Source organism: Drosophila nasuta, chromosome 2R (assembly GCF_023558535.2).
Source record: "Drosophila nasuta strain 15112-1781.00 chromosome 2R, ASM2355853v1, whole genome shotgun sequence".
NCBI classification, from domain to species: Eukaryota; Metazoa; Arthropoda; class Insecta; order Diptera; family Drosophilidae; genus Drosophila; species Drosophila nasuta.
Window position 1 is genome coordinate 12,386,414 of NC_083456.1, and position 15,606 is coordinate 12,402,019.

General features: G+C 33.0%; 3 protein-coding genes across 3 annotated transcripts; all 3 read left to right on the forward strand.

The window, feature by feature from the left end:
• Nucleotides 1-1,943: 1,943 nt before the first annotated feature.
• On the forward strand, nt 1,944-2,343 carry LOC132784118 (uncharacterized). The gene is made up of 2 exons (XM_060789523.1): nt 1,944-2,132; nt 2,191-2,343. Exons 1-2 carry the CDS (start codon nt 1,962-1,964, stop codon nt 2,341-2,343), a joined length of 324 nt encoding a protein of 107 aa, XP_060645506.1. The 5' UTR covers nt 1,944-1,961.
• Nucleotides 2,344-5,800: 3,457 nt separating this feature from the next.
• Nucleotides 5,801-6,466, forward strand: LOC132784135 (uncharacterized). Its single transcript, XM_060789549.1, has 3 exons — nt 5,801-5,863; nt 5,928-6,242; nt 6,314-6,466. The coding sequence occupies exons 1-3, from the start codon at nt 5,801-5,803 to the stop codon at nt 6,464-6,466; spliced, it is 531 nt and encodes a 176-aa protein (XP_060645532.1).
• Nucleotides 6,467-7,549: 1,083 nt separating this feature from the next.
• On the forward strand, nt 7,550-8,156 carry LOC132787556 (uncharacterized). Its single transcript, XM_060794663.1, has 3 exons — nt 7,550-7,618; nt 7,683-8,000; nt 8,077-8,156. The coding sequence occupies exons 1-3, from the start codon at nt 7,556-7,558 to the stop codon at nt 8,125-8,127; spliced, it is 432 nt and encodes a 143-aa protein (XP_060650646.1). The 5' UTR covers nt 7,550-7,555; the 3' UTR covers nt 8,128-8,156.
• Nucleotides 8,157-15,606: the final 7,450 nt, after the last annotated feature.

The following is a 15,606-nucleotide window of genomic DNA, read 5'->3' on the forward strand; positions in this document are numbered from 1 at the left end:
TGGTTAATCGATGTAAAAACTGATGTCTGTCGGTTTTTCAAAAAGAACAACAATCCTGTTATAAAAATGATTTACAATTTGTTTAAAGATCGTTCCAATATTAACCATACATGTCCCTTTATGGTAAGTGTAAGGCAGAAAACATATGCAAGATTATCGTTTAATAAAAGTTTTATTCACTAGGGTCCCATTATAATTAAAGATTTGATGCCAACAGGCGAATATTCGATCATAGTTAATTGGACCATAAATAAGGTAGCCAAAGTGTATACAAACTACCATGTTAAATTTATTGAAGGTCTTTTATAATTAAAAAAAAAAAAACTGTTATTTCGATTATATTCTGTATTTATTATTAATCTTTAATATGGACTCTAAAAACTTGTTGTATATATGGGTAATTCTCTGAGGGATGTCGCGTGCGACCAGCTTTTCAGTTACAAAAAAAAAACATATTCTGAAACAATTTTAAAAATAAGTAAAGGTTATTTTTATAGCTCTAGATTAGTACTTTAATTAGAGCTAAGAATGGTTTTGGATTTTTTTTCTGATTTGTTTTCTATTCTGATAATTGCAAAAATTAACAAATTCGTACGCAAAACCAAAAAATGAACGAATTTATATATTTTATCGTAAAACAGAATAAGTTACTAAAAAACCTTCACTTAATTTTAAAATTGTTTTAGTTTATGTTTTTTTTTGTCACTGAAAAGCTGTTCGCACGCGACATTTACCAGAGAATTACCCATATTCTTTTTTATCTATTTTTATGTTGTGCTAATCAGCAATATACATATGTTACATAAAAAATATTTAGTTTTTATTCTAAATTATTCTAAAAAGTATTCCGATTGAATATAACGAACAAAAATAAGTACAGAATAATATATTTGGTATATACAAATGTATAGCTATGATATTACCCGACAGCAGCAGTTTTTTCAGCTTGTTACATATATCAGTAAAATGAGTTATGAATTCGTTAGCAAAAAAAGTTTTGCTTTCTCTCAGTGCACAGCTGCAAACCAACACAAAAACGTCACTGAATGTGCACACTTTCTTGTACTTGTTAGTAAATGCTCTGTCGTAAGACGATTTTGAGCACCCCTGTTTTAATAATAAATGTACTTAAGAGGTAGGTATTCTATGTCCTTCTCTTGGCTTTCAACTTCCAACTTTCCGCCATATCACTAAAGCCGTTCTTGAGTTATAAATAGTGTTACTAACACGACTTTCTTTTACATATAGATTTCGAAATTCCAATATGGAGAAATGAATATAAATTGTATTTTGTATATACTAAAACTACTGGTATGCTTACTTTATTCACCATTTAAATAAAGACTGATTAAAGTAGACCATAAATTCGTATTTAACATGTCATACAATTTTTTAAATGATCTAATTACTATTCCAATTATTTTGTATTTATATATTGAACAAGAGGTGGAATATGTGTGATAAAAGTATCATAGCAACTTATAAAAGGCTACATATGTTATGTATGTATATTATGTCACGTCCATTTCACATGAACAGATAACAGATATGACCATCCAATCGGCAGAATGGCTTTATCATACGAATATGCTTTGATTATATTTATAATAATCATTAAATCGCTATTCATAATTTGAAATGGAGAATACCAAACAAAATGAATTCGTTCAGTTCACATCGAGTAACAACAATATGTGGAACATTTTAATTGTTACGCTCATTCTTCAAATACCTTTTAATAAATACATTCATAGTGTAAGTATTTCCATTACTTAAACAATATTCGTCAACAATTAATAATTCGAATATTGTAGGATGCCATCAGTATTAAATTTAAAAATGTGGAATGCCAATCAACGAATCTATCGTGGGTTATAATACACAGTTGTCGCTTGAAAGCAATAAATAGGAAAAGAGTAGATTTGAACGCATATTCAACTATTCTTTATCCTGTATACAATATGGAAGTTCATGCCCAGTTGCTAAAGAAAGCAAATGGTTATAAGCCGTGGCTAATAGACGTCCACTTCGATGTATGCTCATTTTTAAATAAAAATAACCATCCATTTGTAAAGATAGTTTACGGCATTTTTAGACCCAGCTCGAATATCAATCACACATGTCCTTACGTGGTAAGCAGAATTCAATTCTGATATGAAATGATTGTGTACATTATAAGCATTTTCACAGGGCCCAATTATTATGAAGGATTTGTATCTGAAACCGAATTCGATACCACTTCCCATGCCATCTGGAGAATATTGCTTTATTGTAAAATGGAAATTTGATAAAAAGATACAAGCCATAAATAAATTTTTCTTTGAATATCTCGAAGATTCCTAAATATGACAATGTCCTCTGGTTTTTAATTTACACATGTTTTCTATTCTTATAATGTTCACGAAAAGTACTATTGAGAAATTAATGATTTTGTTGCTTGATTAGCCAGAAATTTCCCAAAAGGCCTCAAATAAATATGATCTATATAATTGGTAATTGTCCAGACACCAATTGTCGAAACTAAAAAAATAGTTGTTGTTTATTTTGCCTTTACTTAATATAACCTGTAACGTTTAAGTTGTTCAAATAACAATTCGAATTGTTATAATTGCTTTTATCAACCGGATGAGCTATTCATTATTTGTGCTTAACAATCGAAATTTATAATAGCTTATGGTGAATTGCAAATGAAATGGATTCGTCTAGTTTTCCCAGAGTATCAAAAGAATGTGGAACTTATTAATTATTGCTCTTATTTTCCAAATAACTTTTGATGAATTCATTTATAATGTAAGTATGATTTTCCTTGAAATGTAGACATATAAATAAATAAATAATGTGATTGATTTAGGATGCCATCAGTATTAAATTTACGAATGTGGAGTGCGAATCAAAAAACCTATCATGGGTGCTAATACACAATTGCCGACTGAAGGCGAAAAATAGAAAAAGAGTGGATTTTAACTTTAACTCATCTATTCTCTATCCAGTGTACAATCTGGGTGTACATACAAAGTTACTCAAAAAGGCAAATGGTTATAAGCCCTGGCTAATAGATGTCAGTGTTGATGTATGCGCATTTTTAAAAAGAAACAACCATGCATTTATCAAGATGGTTTACAGCATTTTTAGATCCAGTTCGAATATCAATCACACGTGTCCTTATATGGTAAGCTAAAAGCAAATTTGAGTATTAGATTAATGTGTAATTTTATTTATATTCTCAGGGTCCAATATTAGTGAATGACTTATACCTCAAACCGACTTCTATACCACTTCCACTGCCAACTGGTTATTATTGTCTTCTAATAGAGTGGAAATTTGACAGAAAGATACAAGCTATAAATAAATTTTACTTCGAATATGTCGAGGATCCCTGAATGTATCTATGAAGTCAATCTAATCTCATTTATTTATTTTCACAGTGAACATGTAGCTCAAATCTGTTGACAGTTTTTGTTGATTAATTAGCTGAATATGACAAAAATGAACAGCAAACAAATAATTGGTATTAGTGTCGACGGATATGGTTTAAATTCGATAATAATTTTATTCTTCTCTTTTTATCTGGATTTTCATTTTCATTTTTCTTGATTTGCCCACTACTTAAATGTTACCTGAGTAGGTTGATTGCCTCGTAATATTTAAATAATTCAAATACTATTTCCGATTGTGACAATTGCTTTTATGAACAGGATGAGCCAACCATTATCTCTATTAATGATGCAATCAATATTTATAATTCGTCATGGCGGAGAGCAAATGAAATGAATTTGTTTAGTTTTTACTCAGTCTCAACAATATGTGGAACATTTTGATTGTTGCTCTTATTTTTCAAATAACATTTAATGATATCGTTTGTAATGTAAGTGTGATTATTACTTTCATATTATTCTACTAAAATAATAATGAGAATGATTTAGGCTGCCATGAGTATCAAATTTACAAATGTGGAGTGTGAATCGAAGAACCTATCATGGGTTGTTTTTCATAATTGCCGATTAAAAGCAATAAATAGGAAAAGAGTGGATTTTAACTTGAATTCAACTATTCTTAATCCAGTGTACAATTTAGAAGCCCATATTCAGATATTTAAAAAGGCAAATGGATATAAACCGTGGCTAATAGATTACACAGTTGATGGATGTGCTTTTTTTACGGAAAAATAACCATCCAGTCGTAAAGATGATCTACGATCTTTTTTAGATCAAAGTCAAACATTAATCACACATGTCCTTACGTGGTAAGCAGAAAGCAAAATCAATTTTTGTTTGGAATCAATGCGTAAATATATAATATATGTTATATATTTACAGGGCCCAATTATAGTGAAAGACTTATATCTTACACCGAATTCCATACCACTTCCTTTGCCAACTGGTGATTATTGCCTTCTTATAGAATGGAAATTTGATAGAAGGATACAAGTTATTACGAAATATTATATGGAATATATCGAGGATAACTAAATATTTTTGTGAATGGAATAAAGGCAATATTATCTATGCTTTCCATGGTTCATTTGTTCATTTGCTTCATTTGTTTTGCAATATATAATTCGTTTAAATAATCGTAATAGTTCCAATTAGTAGAATTGGTTCTATAAACTGGATGAGCTAACCATTATTTATTTTTAACATCTCTATTAATGATGTAATCGATATATATAATTTCACATGGCGTATAGGAAATGAAATGAATTGAATCAGTTTTCACTAACCATCAACAATATGTGGAACATTATAATTATTGCTCTTCTTTTCTATAAGTCTAATTTTTACATTCGTAATATATTACTAAATTAAAGCAATAAATAGAAAAAGAGTGGATTTTAACTTAAATGCAACTATTCTTTATCCAGTGCACAATTTAGAAGTCCATTTTCAGATATTTAAAAAGGCAAATGGATATAAAACGTGGCTAATTGATCTTAACTATGATGTGTGTGTCTTCCTAAGAAAAAATAACCATCCAGTCCTAAAGATAATCTACAATATTTTTAAACCAAAGTCAAACATTAATCACACATGTCCTTATGTGGTAAGCAGATAGCAATATCAATTCTTGTGTGTAATCAATGCATAAAAGATAATTCCAATATATTCACAGGGCCGAATTATAGTGAAAGATTTATATCTTACATCGAGTTCTATACCACTTCCTGTGCCCACTGGCGATTATTACCTTCTGGTGGAATGGAAATTCGATAGAAGAATACAAGCAACTAATAAATTTTTTTGTGGAATATATCGAGGATCAATAATTGAATTCGTGAATTAAATACAATCACAGTCAGCTTAATTGTTTAAGTTTTATACCCGAAAGTGTAGAAGAGTCTAAAATTTATTCAAGAAAATAACTGACAACACATTTTGATCCTTGGGGATTACATTACTAAGTAAAAAGTATTTGTAGCCACATATGAGAATAAAAATTGAATTACGTATACGATTTTCTTATATATATGTCTTATGTTTTTTTGATACTTGTCTTCACTGACACTAGATAGAGGCAACTCATAATCGTAAACACACTAGACTGTTTTGTTTTTATTACTTGTTTTTCTGAGATGGGTTTTTTTGGTATCTTTCTTTAAGGTAAAATTAGATTTATAAATTCGAATTTAAGTTAATTTCTTTTGTAATATTTAAATTGTTGTCATACCAATTAAAATAATTATAATTGCGTTTATCAACCGGATAGGCAACCTATTATTTATGTTTAACGATCGCTTTTAAAATTCCACTTGTTGAATAGCCAATGAAATACATGTTTACAGTTTTCTGTAACTATCAACACTATGCGGAACATATTAAGTATTACGTTTATTTTACAAATAACTTTTAGTGTATTAAATTACAATGTGAGTATGATCTTTACATGAACCATATTCTACTAAATTATGTGAATAATTGTGAATAATTTAGGATGCTATAAGTGTTAAATTTTCAAACCTGGAATGTGAGTCAAAAAATCAATCATGGATTATTGTACACACTTGTCGACTGAAAGCAATCAATAGGAAACGAGTTGATGTTAACTTTAATTCGACTATTCTTCATCCAGTGAACATCTTGCATGTCCAATGTCAGGTGCTAAAAAAGGCAAATGGTTATAAGCCGTGGCTAATAGATTACACAGTTGATGGATGCGCATTTTTACGAAAAAATAACCATCCTTTTGTAAAGATAGTCTACGATCTTTTTAAATCAAAGTCAAACATTAATCACACATGTCCTTACGTGGTAAGCAAAAAGCTAAATCAATTGCTTTTTGGAATCAATGCGTAAATATATAATATATATATTTACAGGGGCCAATTATAGTGAAAGACTTATATCTTACACCGAATTCCATACCACTTCCTTTTCCAACTGGTGATTATTGCCTTCTTTTAGAATGGAAATTTGATAGAAGGATACAAATTATTACGAAATATTGTATGGAATATATCGAGGATAACTAAATATTTTTATGAATAAAATACTTAAAGGCAATATCATCTATGTCTTCCATGGTCGAAAAATTATTGCTTTATTTGTTTTGCAATATATTATTTGTTTGAATAATATTTACTAAATGGAAATATGGAATTGGTTCTATGAACCGGATGAGCTAACTATTATTACTGTTTAACATCTCTATTAATGATGTAATCGATATTTATAATTTCACATGGCGTATAGCAAATGAAATGAATTGGTTCAGTTTTCACTGACCATCAACAATATGTGGAAAATTTTAATTGTTGCTCTTCTTTTCCAAATAACATTTAATGAAATTGATTACAATGTAAGTCTAATTTTTACATTGGCAATATATTACTAAATTAATAATTCGAATTAATTTAGGATGCCATCAGTATCAAATTTACAAATGTGAAGTGTGTTTCGAAAAACCTTTCATAAGTTTTGTTGAAATCAGCAGATCCTTGGGTTTTGAATAAGTAAAAAGTATTTTTAGACTCATATAAGAATAACAATTTTATTACGTATACGATTTTTTTTATATAAATGTGAAGTATGGCACTACTGGTTGCTGGCAACAAGTGGAAACGCGAGCTTTGGGAAAGGATATGGCAGCACTGATCACGAAAGCAAGATCGACGAGAAGTCAGTTGGTGTGTCGGCGTTGACAGGAACAGTTGTCCTCAAATCGTGTTGATCAATAATCTGTTTAATTTATCATTACTTCATTACTTTTATATTTTCTATCAATAAATTACTCTACTTTGTTACATAAATGTGTTAAGTTTCAATTGAAGGCAACAATACTTTAACGCCTTTTTTTACTTGTCTTCACTGACACTCGGTAGAGGAAAACTCATATTTATATACACACTCGAAATTTTTTTATTACTTGGTTGTTTGCTTCAATTTAAGTTAATTTCGTTTGCATTATTGAAATTGTTGTCATACCAATTGAAATAATTATAATTGCGTTTATCAATCGGATGAGCAACCTATTATTTGTGTTTAACAATTGATTTTTAGAATTCTAGTTCGTGAATAGCAAACGAAATATATTTTTACAGTTTTCTCTAGCTATCAACACTATGCGGAGCATATTAAGTATTACGTTTATTTTTCAAATAACTTGTAGTGTATTAAATTACAATGTGAGTATGATCTTTACATGAACCATATTCTACTAAATTATGTGAATAATTGTGAATGATTTAGGATGCTATAAGTATTAAATTTTCAAACCTGGAATGTGAGTCCAAAAATCAATCATGGATTATTATTCACAATTGTCGACTGAAAGCAGTAAATAGGAATCGAGTGGATGTTAACTTTAATTCGACTATTCTTCATCCAGTGAACAATATACATGTCCATGGTCAGGTGCTAAAAAAGGAAAATGGTTATAAGCCTTGGCTAATAGATTACAACGTTGATGGATGCGCATTTTTACGAAAAAATAACCATCCAGTCGTAAAGATGATCTACGATCTTTTTAGATCAAAATCAAACATTAATCACACATGTCCTTACGTGGTAAGCAGAAAGCAAAATCAATTTTGGTTTGGAATCAATGCATAAATATTATATATAATATAATATATATTTACAGGGCCCAATAATAGTAAAAGACGAAATATTATATGGAATACATCGAGGATAACTAAATATTTTTATGAATAAAATAAAGGCAATATCATCTATTTTTTCCATGGACGAAAAGTTATTGCTTCATTTTATTTGCAATATATAATATAATTCGGTTAAATATTCGTAATATTTCCAATTAGTAGGTTCTATGAACCGGATGAGCTAACCATTATTTATTTTTAACATCTCTATTAATGATGAAATCGATATTTATAAATTCACATGGCGTATAGCAAATGAAATTGGTTCAGTTTTCACTGACCATCAACAAAATGTGGAACATTTTAATTGTTGTTCTTCTTTTCCAAATAACATTTAATGAAATCGATTACAATGTAAGTGTGTGATTTTTAACATATATGATAATAGTAATAATAATAATAATACTAAATTAATAATTCGAATTTATTTAGGATGCCATCAGTATTAAATTTACAAATGTGAAGTGTGTTTCGAAAAACCTTTCATGGGTTTTGATACACAATTGCCGATTGAAAGCAATAAATAGAAAAAGAGTGGATTTTAACTACAATTCAACTGTTCTTCATCCAGTGAACAATTTAGAAATCCATACCCAGTTATTTAAAAAGGCAAATGGTTATAAGCCATGGCTAATAGACATTACTTTTGATCTATGCTCATTTTTTAAGGAAAAATAACCATCCATTCTTAAAGATGGTCTACGGCATTTTTTAGATCTAATTCGAACATCAATCACACATGTCCTTACATGGTAAGAAAGCAACATCAAAATGTGGTTTGGAATTAATTTGTGAATGAGAATATCATTATATTCACAGGGACCAATTTTGGTGAAAGACTTATATCTCAAACCGAGCTCTATACCACTCCCTGTGCCAACTGGCGATTATTACCTTCTTATCGAGATGAAATTCGATGGAAGGTTACAACTTACTAATCATTTTTATGTGGAATATATCGAGGATCCCTAAATATAAATGCGAATGAAATGTTATCTTATATATTTTTGCAGTGAATACGCAGCGATTGATAGTTCGATGATTGATTAGCTGACAATTCCCAAAATGACCAGCAAATAAATATTATGTAATTGGCTTTAGTCTAGACATTGGAGATTGTCGAAATTTGAAAATTTAACGAGCAGAAAATGTGTTTTGAAGTTTGCAGCATCATCATGGCAATTGGATGATGAGCAACGCTTTTACATTTGCTTGGGGTGGACAATGGACAGTTGGCAGTTGTCAGTTGGCAGTAGACGTGCTTAACCCTTGGGTGTTAGCTAATTAACATAGCAGCAACAACATGGCAACTTGACCTAAGGGAAGAAAGGTTTGTTGCTGCACTAATTGAAAGTCATTGAGCGGAAATAACCTGCATTTGTTTCTTTTCAACTAAACATTTGTCAAGCTTGAAACAGGTTGAGCAGCTGCTGGTATTTTTTAACTGACCATCGTGCTGTCAAATTTGACAAATAGCTGGCGCTGTGACTGGTCAAGTTTAGAAAATTGTTGCGCCTCACTGGACAGAAATTCATACATGTAAGTATTTGGGGTGTGGCAGCAGAGTTCACTCGTCATTGCCCACAAGTTCGACAGTTGCACACGTGTCGCTATGGTACAGTTTGACAATCACACACTTGCATACATATGCAAAACTGTGGGGCGGAAAATAAGATTGAAAGCACCCCGCCCCAAGATGTCACAACCTTATCATTATCATCTTTATCTAACCTAATAACTGAAGTGAAATTGAAACAGCTTAACCCTTATAAACAAGTCACAGCTGTCGGAGCGAAGCGCGCTCACCCTTCATAAATCACGCCAAAAAATGTGTAAGATTCTTATGAAATATTACGAAATATGAACGCACGGGAAAACTGTTCGTGTTGACGAGTGTCGCCTGGGAAAAGGGGTAAGGTAATGAATGCATGCTTACAGTCAAACCGCAGAGGAGTGAGTTGAAATTCGGCATGGGGATGAGGATGAGGATGAGGTTGAGGATTGGGATGCGACTTACAAGCGTCTGACATCAATCAAAAACGCACAAGCCCGTTGATGCGATTTGCACTAACGATGCAACGCCTCAGTCAACGCCAACCTTCTCCCGCCCTCTCTCTTTTTTATCCACCACATGTGTGACAAGAAGTCATTTGAAATTGGTTGAAATTTTAAAGTAGTTTTGCCGCTACCCGAGACTGGAGGATTCGCGGATTCGCTAACACGCGTCAGCAGTGAACCCTTTGGGATTTGCCAGCTCTTTGAATAATGATGATGATGTCGCCCGACGCCAGTCGCTTGACGGGTTTTTGCCTTTTGAGCAAAATTTGCATGTGAAAATGGAATGTAAGTGAGAAGTGCGGAATGAGGAGTGCAGAAAGCGGAATGCGCCATGTAATTTACACGTTTGACAAAGTATCAATGATATCGACGATGGCATGATGCCGTGTCGGCGACGTCATCACCCATGACACAAATCGTCGCAAATCGTTATTTACAATACACAACAATCGTCGTGGCAGTTCTCGTTCCCTTTCTCCCCTTCCCTTCATTGTCCTTGCCAAATTTCAAGTTGAAGCGTAATGTGTGCGTTTTCACGCCGCAATCCAAGTTAAGGAGGGGATGTCTTTGGCTGTGTCACAAATATCCCGCGGCGCTTTCGCTACACATCCTTACAACAATGTGTGAAAGTTTTTTTCTGTACTCGTAAAAAATGAAGCGCCGCATGTGTCAGACACAGGGCTCAGTGCCTCCCTTTACTCTCACTCTCCCTCTTGTCTCTCTCCATGCCACAGACGCCTTCTATGCGTTCTGTCTACGTCTGCAACTGCCAGAGACTGTGGCGCCTTTTTAGTAGTTTTTTAATGTTGTTTTGGTTCCCGAGGCTGTTGCTGCTACTCTGGGATCCCCTTCCCAAGTTAACCAAGTCGCCTGGGGCGTTTTGTACTTTTCTACAAAATTAATTTTAACCACAGCCATTGAAATTGCAACAGTTCGATGATTAATGATTTCACTCTTCTTATTTTTTTATTTGTGACCCACACGCTATCCAAAAACCACAACTGTTTCAGTTCCTTTTTAATCGAATTGTCGTAATACGATATTGCCTCGAATTATTCATTTATTTGTAAGTGAATTTTGATCATTAATAATTTTTATACCCGCTACCCATAGGGTAGAAGGGTATTATAACTTTGTGCCGACAGGAAATGTATGTAACAGGTAAAAGGAGGCATCTCCGACCCTATAAAGTATATATATTCATGATCAGCGTCAACAGCCGAGACGATATAGCCATGTCCGTCTGTCCGTCCGTCCGTCTGTCCGTCTGTCCGTATGAACACCTAGATCTCAGAGACTATAAGAGATAGAGCTATAATTTTTTTTTTCGACAGCATTTGTTATGTTTGCACGCAGATCAAGTTTGTTTCAAATTTTTGCCACGCCCACTTCCGCCCCTGCAAATCAAAATCGAATAACAAGCGTAATTTTAAAGCTAGAATTGCGAATAGAATTTTGGTATATACAGTAATAACTATAGCAGTTATGATCTCTGAAAATTTGGTTGCGATCAAATAGAAATTGTCGAAGTTATTAAAGAAATACTTTTGTATGGGCAAAAACGCCTACTTACTAGGGGTCTGAGTTGCTTTGGCCGACAATCTGGTACATTGTGCCGTCTATGGTATATTTTGAATGCGGTACTATATCGATATACCAAATATACCACTTAGTATATTTTTAGTATTTTTTAAGTATTTTCGGTATATTTTCAAAATGATACCGCAATATTTTGCCTTTATTAAAAATGGGTAGCGGGTATCTCACAGTCGAGCACACTCGACTGTAACTTTCTTACTTGTTATGGATGTCTCAGCCGCATTCAATATGAAAAGTGTTTCTAATCTTGAAAAAAGTATGTTATTGTGAAATACTTTTACAATAATGAATTGCAAAGTAGTAAAATATTTATACTATGTATTCAAAAATAATTGAGAATTCTTAAATAAATCATAGGTTACTTCTAACCACGAATAGAAAAGTTAAAGCATTTAAATGAGCTTGAAAAGTTGTGTTGATTGTAAGATTTTAAGTTTTATAAACACAATAATAATTATTATTGTCAGAACATTTTTAATTTCACGTTTAATCTCGTAATTTCAATGGATATTAAAAAATCAGTTCGACATATTATTTAAAATAACTCCTGCAAAAATATTGTACCATTTTTAAAGCGCATCCACAATAGCTACAATAATTCGAAATTAATTTTTATCATCAGACTTTCAATGACAAATAAAAAATCTGTTTGTCAAATTATGATGATTTTATGATTTTTGTATTTATTATTTAATTTACTCGTAAATATAATTTTATTAAATTATGATGCTTTTAATTTTATAATTATTTCTTCAATCATTTAATTAACAATTCGTAATAAAATTTGATGGCAGTTGATTAACAATTCATATACAATTTTATAACAGTTGAATGATTCTTTCTGCATTGCATAGCTCATTCAAATTTAATCACTTGCGAGAACATCAAGTTCATATCTCATTTGCCATTTTTCAAGCTGTCAACAACACTCACGAAACAATCACACAAACACAGGCCCACATGTCTAGCCACCTCCATGTTGTATGCTGAAGATATCAGGACATTCGCCGGCTGTTGTTGGGTTCAACAATAAAGAGACAAACATATTGACAGCTCAATGCCATTACAGTAATGTTTAAATAGAAATTTGCATTCATTTAGCAAACTGAAGCTGGCGTCACCCACATAACCTCTCTGTGAGTCAATCGCAGTTTTCCCCCCTTGAGACTGACGCCAATCAGTGGAACGTCAAAAGTAACGCAAGAGCACATAACGACAACGACATATGTTTCAGTTAACTTTTGCAAAATTTATAAAAATTGCAAAAGCAGCGACAACGAGGATGTCGTTGACGGTGATGTTGACTGTGACGGTGGTAAGTGAAAGTGTTCTGACGACTTGGGCGTTGTCGCTCTCAAAGTGAAATGCCAACAGCATCATCATCAACATCCGTGTTGCCACGCCTGCCAACCCCCTCTCCACCCCTCGGTTTTTTACTACGCAAAATTAATGATGTTTTGCTTGCAAATAGTTGTCGCCATTGTGAAAAGCGCGAAAACTTGGAAAAACCTGGGAACTGGCGCACATGTGTCACTCTCTGTCTCCAACTGACTGCCTGACTGACTTTTTATATCCGTTTCCCATTTTTAAGATTAGCAAAAAAAAAATAGGGTTTTTTCTTTCGGCTTCTTTGACTCTTTGACGCGTAAATTGACATAGCTTTGCTTTTTGCTGGCAACTGGATACAAGGATGCGAGGCATCTACAGCTCGTTATGCTAATATCCTGTTGCCAAAAAGAGTTTTGATTAATGATGGACAAAAAACGTAAAATAGAAAAATCATAAATATGGTAAAAAGCGTAACAGCTGCAGTAACTTATTAGTCAAATTGAAATAAGCCAAAAATTATGATGAAAAAGGTTCATGCTTGCTAGTGGAATGAAAAGCTCTCCACTTACACGTACGTGTACACAAAAAGAGAAAAAAGGATCTAGTCTGCGGTCGACTGGGCTTCATATTACAATACTCTTTACTCTCACAATATTTAATCAGACGATAGAGCCAACAACAACAGCAACAACAACAACAATAGAGCTGGGCAACAGGCATCAGATTCGGGGCTTGTGGCCCTTAATCAAAAAATCAAACAATTGACATTCAATATGGTCTAATTTTTTACGCTGCCATTAAACAAATGATTGGCATGGCATCAATGGAGAGCAACAACAACAATCAAGAACAACAAGAACACCGCACAAAACAAACGCAAAATGACAAGCAGCTTGGAGTACCCAATATTCCCGAGGGAGCTGCGAGCATATCAATAAACCAAACAACAAACAACACGGTTCATAGGCAGAATAATAATACCAACTGACAGGCAGACATGCTGGTTGCCTGACTGACTGGCTCACTGTTTGATTTGTAATTGAAATTTTAGACTAAAATATTGTACGTGTTCCAGGTGCACAACTGTACACCAAAATGCGGAGCTTCAACTTGGCTTTCAGGCCGAAGATGTTTTCATCCGGCTGCAGATGACGCTCATCAGCGACAGACGGCGCAAAATGGAAAATAATTGCCGCACTTTTTGTGTAAAATTATTGAGAAATTGAGGCAAAAGGAGGTCGCAAACACGCACACACACGCACGCATACATTGACACTCCAATTTCCGCATAATTAAGTGCACTCAAAGGCAACGTCCACTTCAGTTCTGCAGGGGACAAGACAGAGGACTTAAGGAGACAATGCAACGGACCATAGGATTTATGTGTGCCACTTGAGTGCCGCAAATTAATTCAAATGAAATGCGCATGGAAAACGAAAACGAGAAAGAAAAAAAATATTACGAAATGCCTGGGAAAGCCAAATGACAATGCGCCAGGGAAATCTGAGCACTCGTAACTGGCCCAGTTTTGCCCAACGTTGAGTTAATCCTCTGCAATTTGGACACCTCTCTGACTGGATTTGATTTGCGCTAATCGCAGAAGTGTCAACGTCACAAAAGCGAAAAAGGAAACTGCTCGCTGGCCCTTCATTTCCGCTTTTAATCACCCCCCAAAAAATGCCTTTTGTTCGTATCGTTTTGACACCAGTTGGATAAATCAGACCAAACACTTCGGCAAAACCAATTTCCCCTTAATGAGGGTCGCTCGCTTCTTGCTGAAGTTGCTGTTTTCGATGAATTTCTTTTTTACTTTTCTCTGATTAAGACTTTTCTCACTCACTCACACATGCGCCTCATTAATAATTATTTTTTGGACCACACCAAACCAAGAATCGAGATTAATCTGCGTCTGGCCAAAAACTGACGTGTGCCTGTCATAGGCCGCCGCATTTTCTTTTATCTTCGTAATCGGAAAAACTGGCAAACTGGCAACGGAGCGTTAAATTGTTATTAATTGAAAATCAAAAGTGCGTGGTGCAACTTTTAATTGGATTGCCAGTATATCTATATAAAGATTGATTTGTCTAAAAGAGCGAACAAAGTAATTTATGATCTTCAACAATCAATTTTTACACAAATCTTTTGCTTATTGAAATTATTATTAGTGCAACTTTTTAACGAATGAGATTAATATAAAATAAGATTTTGATATTGATTGTTGCGCGAATGTCCTCGATTCTTGCCTACCGGGGCAACTTTTTTAAAGAAAATTCCTTAAATATGATTTTCAGATGAATATTTCCTAAAAAACTGATTTAGTTCTTCAAACATCGACTTAAGATTAAAAGTTCTTTTTTGCTCTTAAGTTCTTGAATTTTGTCCCAGTTTTTAAAAGCAACACAAAAAAAATATACAGAAAACATCAATTATTTTTGGTTCTGCTTTAAGCAATTTCAATTTAAAACAATTTAATCTTGATTTATGATTTTTAAAATTTTTGCATTCTTTTAATAAATGTATATTTT